Source organism: Xyrauchen texanus, chromosome 3 (genome assembly GCF_025860055.1).
Source record: "Xyrauchen texanus isolate HMW12.3.18 chromosome 3, RBS_HiC_50CHRs, whole genome shotgun sequence".
NCBI classification, from domain to species: Eukaryota; Metazoa; Chordata; class Actinopteri; order Cypriniformes; family Catostomidae; genus Xyrauchen; species Xyrauchen texanus.
In genome coordinates this window covers 19982129-19993570 of record NC_068278.1, presented here as the reverse complement: position 1 = coordinate 19993570, position 11442 = coordinate 19982129, and the positions used below count along the sequence as shown (strand labels likewise).

The following is an 11442-nucleotide window of genomic DNA, read 5'->3' as shown; positions in this document are numbered from 1 at the left end:
AGGAGAAATAAGGTTTTGAGAAGGCAAAACAGGTAACAGAAATCCATTGCTGCCTTCACACATCTTGGTGTCAGAGATATTGCTAAACAGAGTTACTGTTTATCACTAAACATTGTTGCATTTCTGTCTCTTTATAGAGCTAGTTTGGAGAATACTCTGATGTCATGTTGGGAAAAAAAAAAGGCTTCCATTCCATAGTGACCCTACATGCTTGGGCACAATGGGAGCTGGGAAAGGCTCACTGGATCCATGGGGTATGGCTTGCTGCAGCAGTTTTAATAGTAATGTGATGTTAATTGGTATTTCAGCAATCTCATTAAATGTATTTTAAAGTGCCACATTGCATCCTGTGCAGATTTTAATGTATCGTGAATAGGATAGTGCCTCCTGGAGGCCATTTTCCTCATATTCATCCAGGCCTCAGGGACTGAGAGACAAACAATGCCCACCAAGTTTCATGCAAATCCCCGTTTAATAGCTGGTGCATATTGGTGATTGGATGCTATATATTTTTTTTTTTAATTGACCGTCCTCACATAATCAATTTCAAGTCTAGTTATCTAATTTCATTATGTCTCATTAATAAATACATTTGTATGTATTTCCATTGTTATAGTACCAATAATTGACCAGACCTCATCAAATTTGTCATAGGTCCTCAAAATGAAGTCCTGCAAATCCATCCATCTTCTGTAGCTGCTTGTCCTATGCAGGGCTGTGGGTAGTGCTGGAGCCTATCCCAGCTGTCTCGGGCCAAAGGCAGGGACAGGTGGCAAGTCCATCACAGGGCTTACACACATAGACACACACATTCATGCTCTCACTTATGGAGTTTCCAATTTACTTGACCTGTGGTGACCTGAGCACCCAGAGGAATCCCATGCAAAAATGGGGAGAACATGAAAACTACACACAGACCCTAGGTGAGCTGGGACTCAAACCAGGGAACTGCTTGCTATGAGTCATCAGTGCTACCCACTGAGCCACAGTGTCACCTATGTACTGCAAAGATGAATCAAATTGAATGAGAATCGTTAGACTGTGTAAATAATTCTCATTGTCCAGGGGGAGCCAATTTCTCTGGTTATTTGCACAACCATAGCAGAGACTGCTGTGCCATTATATGAATGTGATATTATTGTGGTACAGACTGACTTTGCTTACCAAAATTCAAAACACTGCCCCCCAGTGGCCAAAGAGTTATGTGTCGGTGGGCTTATGGGCACGTGTGAGCTCCATATTCCGAGTTAAATGACCACAGAGGGGCGCCAAAAGCGAGTTGTGAAGAGAGTTTTTTTCAGCTGTACAGGCTGTAATATAGTGAAGAACTTATAGCATATTTCATAAATTGTACCCCTCAACCCAAACCCCAAACCTAACCATCAGTGAGGTAAAAATGTTATGTTTGAGGAAAAAATTAAACATCCAACTCATGCTCGTCACTGATTATACGAACGTGATTACTTCTTGCCTTGATAGCACGCGCATATCACACAGACTTCTATGTGATGTGTGTGTTTACATCTGGAAGACATTTTATTTTTTTCACATTGTTTGCTCATCTGAAAAATGTCTATAAGATGTATGTCAATTAGTGTGTCTCGTATATCCATAAGATACATTGATTCAATGGTGGTTGTATAGTGGGCTAAAGCACAGAAGGTTGGTGGTTCGATACCACTGCCGTCACCATTGTGTCCTTGAGCAAGGCACATAACTCCAGGTTGCTCTGGTGGGATTGTCCCTATAATAAGTGCAAATCTGTAAATGTAAGATATTCAGCAGATCTCTTTGAGCTGTTTATGGTTTGGAATGTTTGTAAATCTGATCTTTTTAAGATGTTTAGCAGATATTAATTTGATTTCAGTGCTTTCCAGATGAAAATATCTCAAATAAACATCTCGGAGATGTATGTGTGCTATCTGGGTGGTTTTAATGTGGGATCAGAACCTAGGTCAAAGATTCTTTTAAACCTCTGTGGCTTTACCACAGGAGAGAGCATAATGGTCAACTTGCATGTTACTGCAGTAAATCACAGTTTGCAGATATCATACAGTTCAATGGGGAGGGACGTAAACTGACACCTACTTATTGCTAAATTCTCTTATAGAACAGCAATTTTATCGTAGTAAACTCCACACATTTGTTTGTGTAAAACTTGTTTAGCAAGCTAAGAGTACAGGCAGTCAAGTCATTAAATAATGAGCAGCTCGCAAAAGCAGTTTATTCGGCATACTTAGGCATCACCTCCGTTAACATCCATTGAAAAAGAACAGTCTCTGGACTCCTCTCCAGAGTGCCGCCGTGTTATGTTATGTTTTGCTAACCGTGAAGGTTCACCTTGGTAGAGGGTGTTCTGCCCTGGTCTCCTACGTTGTGGGTGCAACTGATAGGAGACTGAGCTTGTGAGTCAGCATGTGAGTCCTTGGGTACTGACCTCTGGGAAACAACAATTCGATATTTTACCCCTAAAAGTTGCATTAAAACCAAAACTGTGGTCTGTTGCTTTACATGCACATTTACATACATAATTATTGTTTAAATATAATGAATGGCACTACTATAGGATATACTGTATATTTGTCTTCATCTTCAACCTGAATTTTATGTCTACAGTGTTTATCAAGCATTTACAGTGTTTAAATGTTTGCAAACAGAACAGCTGAGGGTGTTTTTCCATCTCCCTTTGGAAAATAGATTGTGGTCTATTGTATACTGGTACTACTATTAATTACAACCTGTTAGGCCATGTAAAAATGTGTATACAGCCATATTCATCTATTATTATTATTAGGACAAAGAACATCAAACCACTAGGTGTCTCTCTACCCACATTGAAGATCTACTCACTTGAATAGTAAAAAAGGGTGTTTGACTTTACTGCACTCAGACTTTCCACAAACATGTTTAGATCAGAATGTCAGAGTAGATATAATGGGAATGTCAGGGCTTCGGTTTCATGCCCACTGGAACAGATTCAAGTTGTTCTGATGATTCTTTATCTCTCTATCTTTTTTCTTTGCTTTGTGGTCCCCCACCTCTTCCTTTACACAGTATACTGTGGGGGACAAATACACCTTCGTTTCTACAATGGCATCAGTAATCAAACCATTTCCTTTTGTTACTTTATGCTGCATTAACATTGATATGAGATGGGATGTCATTATAAAGTTCAAGTACACTGTCCTATTAGCCAGTGAAACATAAACAAAAAGTTATTTACTGCACATTATTAGCTCAGCTCAAAATAAGTGTTCAGTTTCCCAACACATTGTAGGTCTTAATGTTAAAACCTTGCTGTGTCACATTAGTATTCCTTCTTTTCATTTCTAAAGAACTATAAAGCGAGATATCTTTAAATAATTTTTATTAACATTGGGATTTTTAAAACAGAATTTTTCCCACATATAAATACAATCATACTGACAGTGATCTATGTATCTTGATATCCATCAGCAGGATGGATTTATTTAAATATTACAATAATATTGTTATTGAAAATTGTAAGGAATCGAGTACATAATTGCATTTGGTAAGTCAACAAACAAAGGAAGATTCTCGTCTTCAATAAAATACTGAGTCCTGAAAAATGTATAGATACGGATTAATATAAGGCCAATATGATCAAAATCAGAGAGCTGGCCTAGAACCAGCCACAATCATTCCTTTAGACTGTTTGATTACCTGACAGATGCATTGAAGTGACTCACACTAATCTGTCCTAGAGATGCTCACACTAATATTGCTCAGTGTTTATTACAAGCCTAAATCATATGCAACATCTACATCTCGTTTATTTTGATAAACATCAAGAGATTTTAGGTCAGTGGTTGAAAATATCCTGAAACTTTTACTTAACATTGAGGCAGTTTCCATGAAGGGGAAGAGGCAAGCCAAATACTTTTGGCTACAACATATGGCTCTGAATATCCAGTCTTAAAATACGACTGAAGATCCAGTTAGTGTTATTAATGTAGTGTCCTCAGCAGCATAATAAACGTCCATCAACGGCAACAGCCAGGCACACGAAACCAGCACCTTAAAAGAGGAGGAGCCTATATACAGCCATCTTTGTTGGCTGCCTAATTCAGGGAAACAACAATAAAAAAAAGTACAGGAGAATTCTTAACAATTAAACTTGGAAGGTTGCAGTGGCACTGAAGAGAGCTAACCCACTTTAAAAATACAAAATCAAGTGAAACCAAATGTAATCATTCCATGTACGTGTTTAAAGTGAGGAGAGTCCATTAGACAAGGCTTGGCTTGAAAGTATACCAGACTCTCTTGGCCTCAATCAGACGTTGTGTATTTCATTAAGGAGGACAGTGGCTCAGCACTTAAGTCTTGTTTTGTGGCAGAGAGGTGGAGCAGTCTAACTGTCCTCTATGAGCTTAGCCAGGTTGTCTCTCAGCTCTGTTAACTCAAAGATCTTTCCATCCAGAATCTCCAGCAGGGTTTTGAGGTTCTTGCGGAGGTTCTCTTGATCCACTTGACTTGACTCCAGACGTTGTTCTAGATCAGCTAACTGTCCTTCCAGCTCTTTGTTTCTCATGTCTGTCTCCTATAAAACACATAAGGTAGACATTTATTACACTTCAGCTACATTATGTTCGGGAAAAATTAATAAGACATTAAAGGTCCACTTAAAAGAATAGTTCAACAAAAATAAAAATGTCATTATTTACTCATCCTCGTGTCATTTCAAACCTGTATGGTGTGTTTCTTTTTAAACACAAAAGCCGAATTTTGAAGAATCAACAGGTTATAATGACTATGTTTATAAAATCAAAATAAAAGTAATCTTCTGTCAGCCAAGAACAGAAAACTGAGGCTGCATTGAGCACAGGCTAACCAAAACTGGACAGTTAAAAATGAGGAAATCATAGCCTGGTCTGATGACTCTCATTTTCTGAGGTACACAGATGGTAGGGCCCACTGCAGCCACAGCTTTCTGTTCTTGGCTGACAGAAGTGGAACCCGACGTGAGATCACCACAATTGTAAAGAGTGGTTATCTGAGTTACTGTAGCCATTCTGTCAGCTCAAACCAGTCTGGCTATTTTCCGTTGACCTCTCTCATCAAAAAGGATTTTCCATCTGCAGAACTGACGCTCACTGGATGTTTTTTGTTGTTTTTTGTTACACCATTCTGAGTAAACTCTAGAGACAGTTGTGTGTGAAAATCCCAGTAGATCAGCAGCTACAGAAATACTCAAACCAACCCGCCTGGTGCCAACAATCATGCCACAGTCAAAATCACTGAGATCACATTTATTCTCCATTCTTATGGTTGATGTGAACATTAACTGAAGCTCCTGGCCCGTATCTGAATGATTTTATGCATTGCACTGCTGCCAAACGATTGGCTGATTAGATAATCACATGAATAAGTAGGTGTACAGGTTTACCTAATAAAGTGGTCGATGAGTGTATTTCAAATCTTCTGAAGTAGGGTGGCCAGATGTCCCGTTTTTCCTGGGACAGTCACATATATATATATATATATATATATATATATATATATATATATATATATATATATATATATATACTGCCCTGCAAAAGCAAAAGGCCTTAACTCACTAGAGTGTGAAACTGAGAAAAATAACTTTAAAGTTTCTGTTTTGTCCAGACAAAAGTATTATAGGTTGGACTCCCAAAATTTCACAACTAGTTGCTATACTGAAGAAATGTTTGTATGCAAAAAATCTTGAGCTCAAAATTGACCTTTGACCCTTGTTTGGCAGTTACTGTACTCTGCCTTTGTATCATGTGCCAAAAATCAGGAGTCATGCAAAGGCAAAAGGCCGTAACTGACATATAATCAATATTTACTTGCTGTTCACCATACTTACATCCATTATAAGAACACCTAACCAAGGTCTAGTCATCATGGTATATGTTTTAAATTATATAGAAGACCTTTGGTTGTTCCTATTTAGTGCTATAATGATCAGGATAGTGCGGCAACACTAACACAGTTAAACAGTATAACAGATAAGTTACTTTGCATTACAGTATGTACAGTATGAATAAATACAATAAATATTTTCACAATAAAGATAATTTAATTATAATTGAATACAAAGGTATATGTATTTAAATGCAAGATATAGAGTAATAATTAATTAAACATTGGACCAATACATTAGAGATTAGAGACTGCTCATTCCAAGTTTTTTACTGCGCCCAAATAAAATCTTACTGAAAGCTAATTTTTTGAGATATCAACCTAAAATTTGGAACACAACTTGTCCATAGGTATATATGACAAAGCATTCTTGAAATACAACCATTTAAGTTTGGATAGTGATTTTAATGTCTATGTGAAAAAAGGGGGAGGGGTGACAGTTAAAGGGTTAAACTTTGAAGTCCAAACTGCTCAAGATGCTCAGTCAACGAACTTGACTTGGATTACTACTTTTTAATTCTGAGATAATATAGACAGAGTATACCGAAAAAAAGTTGGAATTACTTTTACTATTTAGGTTAGCCTACTTTGTACGGACGTTAGCGATAACGAGCTGTAAAATCTGACGTGAACACCTGCAAGAAGGAAATATGGCTCAAACATGTATGGATTGTTGTGGATACAGCAGATGACGTGCATTGCTATGGATTATATCTTCTATGGATTATATCGGATTGCATGGAAAGGTAGGATGCCTCTGTATTTAATATTTGGTTTTCAGCATCTGATGTGAGGCGAGTGTCAGCATCAACGTTAGCGCTAATTTACGTGACACAGATTAAATTTAGCTAGCTCCGGGCTGTCACTGACATTGACAGATCTGAACCATCAGCCCTATCACATCGCTATCACAGAGTAATAATACAAACAAGCAGTCGGCAGTCTACACTTTATTTCAAAGATGTGTGCGTGTGTATGTTACGTGGTTTGGTGACAATAAAGAGCGGTAATCTTTGACAGTATGACAAAGCCAGAGTACAGTAACATCACAGCGGCACCGTAACATCTCTCTTGATGCCAGGCGAAACAAAGTCAGAACACCTTAACTCAACTTAAGCGTGCGGAACAAAGGCTAAGAGCCGTAACAACTGTTACGGCGTTCTGCTGTGGTTTCTCGTATGGTTTTGGATGTTACGGTTGTCATAGCCCTTTAATTTCTCGTTAAAACAATCAAATTGACTCACGATATTTATTCACATGATAAAGGAGGTCTTGAATACCCCAAAAATGACATTAACTCATTTTTGACCAAACATGATGTTACGGCATTTTGCCTTTGTAGGGCAGTATATATATATATATATATATATATATATATATATATATATATATATATTGTCTATTTCAGCTATGACAATTTCTCCATTTGACAGACCTTACCTTTAACGTTCGAGTAAGTTCATCTTTCTGAGATTGAAGCTGCTTAGCATTTTCTATTTCTTCTTTCAATTGCACCATTTCCTATGAAGGACACACAGAAAGGAGGTTTTGAATGACATAAAAGCATAAGGCAAAGCTAATAAAACATACGAATGAAAAAAGCACTTCACTGAGAAAATGATCATATTGTATAACAAACGGTACCTCTTCTTTTGCCTTCAGTGTACACTCCAGCTCCTCTATTGTTTGGTTCAGCTCAGTTTTCTGGGATTTTATCACATTGGTTTGACTACTCTGACTTTCCAGTTCTGACACCTGCAGAACCCCCCCCCCCCAACAAAAAAAAAACAAAACGAACAAAAAAAAAACAAATTGGTGGTCACATATTAGTTGAAATCACAAATTAATACAACCCTAAATCAAAGAAACAAAGTTATTAAATACATAATAACTAATATATTATTGTGTTCACAGTGACATAGTGAGCAGAAGTCTCATTTTCAACTAGATAGGTACAGAAAAGCTTGTCTAGACAATATTTAATGTTTGATTGCTTTATGGAAAGGTATTCAAGGAAAATGTCCCTTCTCCCTGAAAGATATCACTGAAATAAGTTTCTGGAGATATCTCACTGGTCTCTGTGGCAGCACTAGACTGTGTAAACGACAAAAATGTGACCGTGGGACACATTATTTGATCAGCCAATCAGAAGACTTAGATGTACTTTCTGCCTGTCAATCATTTTGCATGTTCTCATAATGTAGTAGTTGAAGTGGTTCATTCAGAGATACTGTCTTCATATTCATATTCATAACAGTTGTCAGCTGAAGGCACTATTTTGCTAGTTTGTGTTTGAAAACCTGTGTCGTCTCAGCGCTATCTTTGGAGGGCATGTTTTGGAATGAGGGGGCGTCTAATTCAACAGTTCAGTCTCATGGAAGTTCCAGAAAGGCTAAAATAATTGACAGATTAAAGGCTTGTGTGTGTTTGTTAATGTTTGAATTTTTGAAAGTTGAAGTTTGAACAGTCTTGACCAGTCTGAAAATTCTGTCAATATAAGTCTATGGTATTTTTCGCAGATTTGATCACCTGGTGTGCAAAAACCATCATTCTTATCAAATAGAAAGCAAGTCAGAACAGTCTTAAAGGAATATTCCAGGTTCATTACAAATTAAGCTCAATCGACAGCATTTGTAGCATAATGTTGATTACCACACAAAAAAAATTCTACCTGTCCATTCAGGGTGAAACTTAGAAGTTTGCTATTGTAAAAGATTTTTTTTTAAATCCAGGTTTTTGCTTTTTTTTTATTAAAAGGAGGGGCATGTCAAAATAAATGTTTGTAGTAATCAATATTATGCCACAAATGCTGTCGATTGACCTTAACATGTATTGAACCCAAAACATTCTTTTAAGGCCTGTGCCAAGTTTGGTGTATCTAGCTTTTAGTCTCTGAGTTACAATTGATCATTTTTATCTTGGTTTAGGGATTTTGTAAAAACCCTAAACAATGTATGTTGGCTTGACAAAGATGAGAGTTGTCAATTTGGGGTAGAGTTAATCATTGTCAGTGTGAACTACTGTAACATCAGATTTGGGATAATTAATTATCTCTATTCATTGTTTCTGCAGTATGTGTAGAATGGTCCTTCAGTATAATACTGTGCCAGAAATGAGAAATGTAAGCGCAGTGTAGTTCTAGCAGGAAGATTAGCAGCTGTACATCATCACACCATTAGTTGGGTAATTCCTAGCCAATCACATGTAAGCCATTGCTTTATATGTCTGTTCACAATCTATAACATTGCTGTTTCAGTGTGTTTACACAGCAACCTCCACCACTCCACCATCACCAGTTGAGTCCCGTCCTGCACGGGGGTAGGCTCCTCGCCCCTGCCTCCTATTTCCGGCAGGATATGATATGATACAGACAGGGATTACGCCAAAGAGAGACATTCCGTTTCTGTTTTATATTCATCAAGTAAATCTAATCTTAAATTTCACTCAAGCCTGCGAGTCTTCCTGAGAGAACGATTCTTTTGTAAGCAGGGGAAGACTGAAACATCAGATTTAGGATAATTCATTATTCTTATTTAATTTCTGAATGCATTATTTCATTTGGCAATTCATTGTTATTTTATTATTTTATTTTACATTGAAATTGATCCTCTTTATTTGCTCTACTGTCATTTTAATTCGGGGTACACTCCCTCTTAGGAAAAAAAGAAAGCAGAGAGCTCGGGGAGAGACTCATGCGCATGTACTGTGTGTGTGTAGTATGCCGTTTGGCCGATGCTTCAAGAGATTAAGCAAGAGTTGAATTACACCAGTTGACTGTAAACCGAGTTTTATTTTATGTTACCCATGCCGATGGAGATTGGAGAGACCACCGACACGGACATTAGAAAATAAGGGTTACACCATCATCCTTGTTATCTGCTCACTAGAGAATTTACCAACTAGTCTCTAGTACCAACTATTCAAAGACAAGGCTCGTTCAACTAAAAATCCCAGGTTATGATATCTTCATTATAAGGGATTACAAATTTTAATGGCCAACCTTCCTCTCCTCACCCGTTTGTGTAGCCTTTCGGCCTCCTCCTGGTAGGCAGCTAGCTGCTGTTTCCATTGTTTGACATTGGCTGTGGACTCCAGCAGTGCAGCTGTAAGCTTGGCATTGTTGCTCTTTAGTGCTGCAAGCTCTGCTTCCCAGTGTTTGTTGGTAGTCGGGCTGTAGCAAAAAACAATTAAATGAAACATGAATTAAATATCCTTAGCTGTTTGAATCTAGAGCCCTTTTTATACCTGGCATTAACATGTGTTTTGTTTTTGGAAAGTATGTGGATTTTCTTAAGCTGCATTTACACCTGGCATTCCAGTATGAACGAATAAAAATCTATTCTATGCACATACCCATGCAAATTGGAAAACAGCAGTTCTATAATACATATTACTCAGGTTGTTGTACGCAATTATAATCCGTCCCTGAACACCTCCTAATGTAGTTTCAGTGATCAAATAACAATCTGATCACAATTTGTCTTGGGTGAATTTACACCTGGTCAAATGCTATATGATTGTGATCTGATCACTGAAACAATATATACCAGGTGTAAAAGCCTAAAAGCATTCATTCTACACCATTGTGATGACCATAATGCTGAAATACATTGTACTGAGGAAGAAGGGCCGTTTGAAACACTGACTGTAATTAAAGTTGTATTTTGGTGTACAAAGGATTTTAATTTGACCTTTCTGTCCAAACAGCTGTGTTTTACCAGCAATTGGATGAGGTTCAAAAGCAATTAACAAGTATTGTTACCAACTCAGAGATCCAAATTCCTTTTTCCCAAACATTTGCATAAATATTCAAGGAAGAAGATTGATAGAATGTGACAAGCTGAAATAGATCAATGTTCTCACGAGATATGAGACAGTCTTAACAGAAATAAAGTACAAAGCAAATTATTTGGTTATGTAATGACAGAAAATGCAACCAACCCCCATTCATTCATCTGTGTTCTCATGTTCTGGAAAAGAAAATCAAGCATAAATTTACAGTGCTCGATATGTGCAATGTTCCTTAAGAAAATCATATTTTCAAGTTAGATAATTTTCGGTACTAGAGTACAGTAAGTTATTTAACTCATTATTTATGATTACATTGTTCATTTACATTTCTTCATTTGGCAGATGCTTTTATCCAAAATGACTTACAAAAGAGGAATAATACAATTTACAGTAAGTGATTCATCTTAAGGAGACTGTAGTACGAAAAGTGCTGCATTACAAAGATTCAGTTGCATCAGAAAAATACTATCCAGAACAGAGAATAATATATACAAGAATAATACATATATATAAGATAATAGACACAAGATAATATACAGTATATGGTACCACAAGGCACCACTCATTTGCAGACCGCAGCCTTCTTGTGGGAACGTAGCTTTGTATGAATGATTTTGCGTAAGCTGGTGCAGACCCAGTGTCTGTTCTTTATGCCAGCATTAGAGCCTTGAACTTGATCCGTGCAGCAACTGGTAGCCAGTGTAGAGAGACAAGGAGAGGTGTAACTCACGCTCTCTTGGG

General features: G+C 37.3%; 1 protein-coding gene across 3 annotated transcripts in view; it reads right to left on the bottom strand.

The window, feature by feature from the left end:
• Positions 1 to 3383: 3383 nt before the first annotated feature.
• The window catches only part of homer1b (homer scaffold protein 1b), a 42980-nt gene continuing 34921 nt past the window's right edge, over positions 3384 to 11442 (bottom strand). For all 3 annotated transcript variants that reach the window (XM_052104265.1, XM_052104273.1, XM_052104256.1), the window contains 4 exons: positions 9925 to 10081; positions 7555 to 7665; positions 7351 to 7431; positions 3384 to 4561 (listed from right to left, as the gene is read on the bottom strand). In XM_052104265.1, coding sequence (XP_051960225.1) covers positions 4373 to 4561; positions 7351 to 7431; positions 7555 to 7665; positions 9925 to 10081 — 538 coding nt within the window. In that variant the 3' untranslated portion in view covers positions 3384 to 4372. The remainder of the gene's footprint in view (positions 4562 to 7350; positions 7432 to 7554; positions 7666 to 9924; positions 10082 to 11442) is intronic.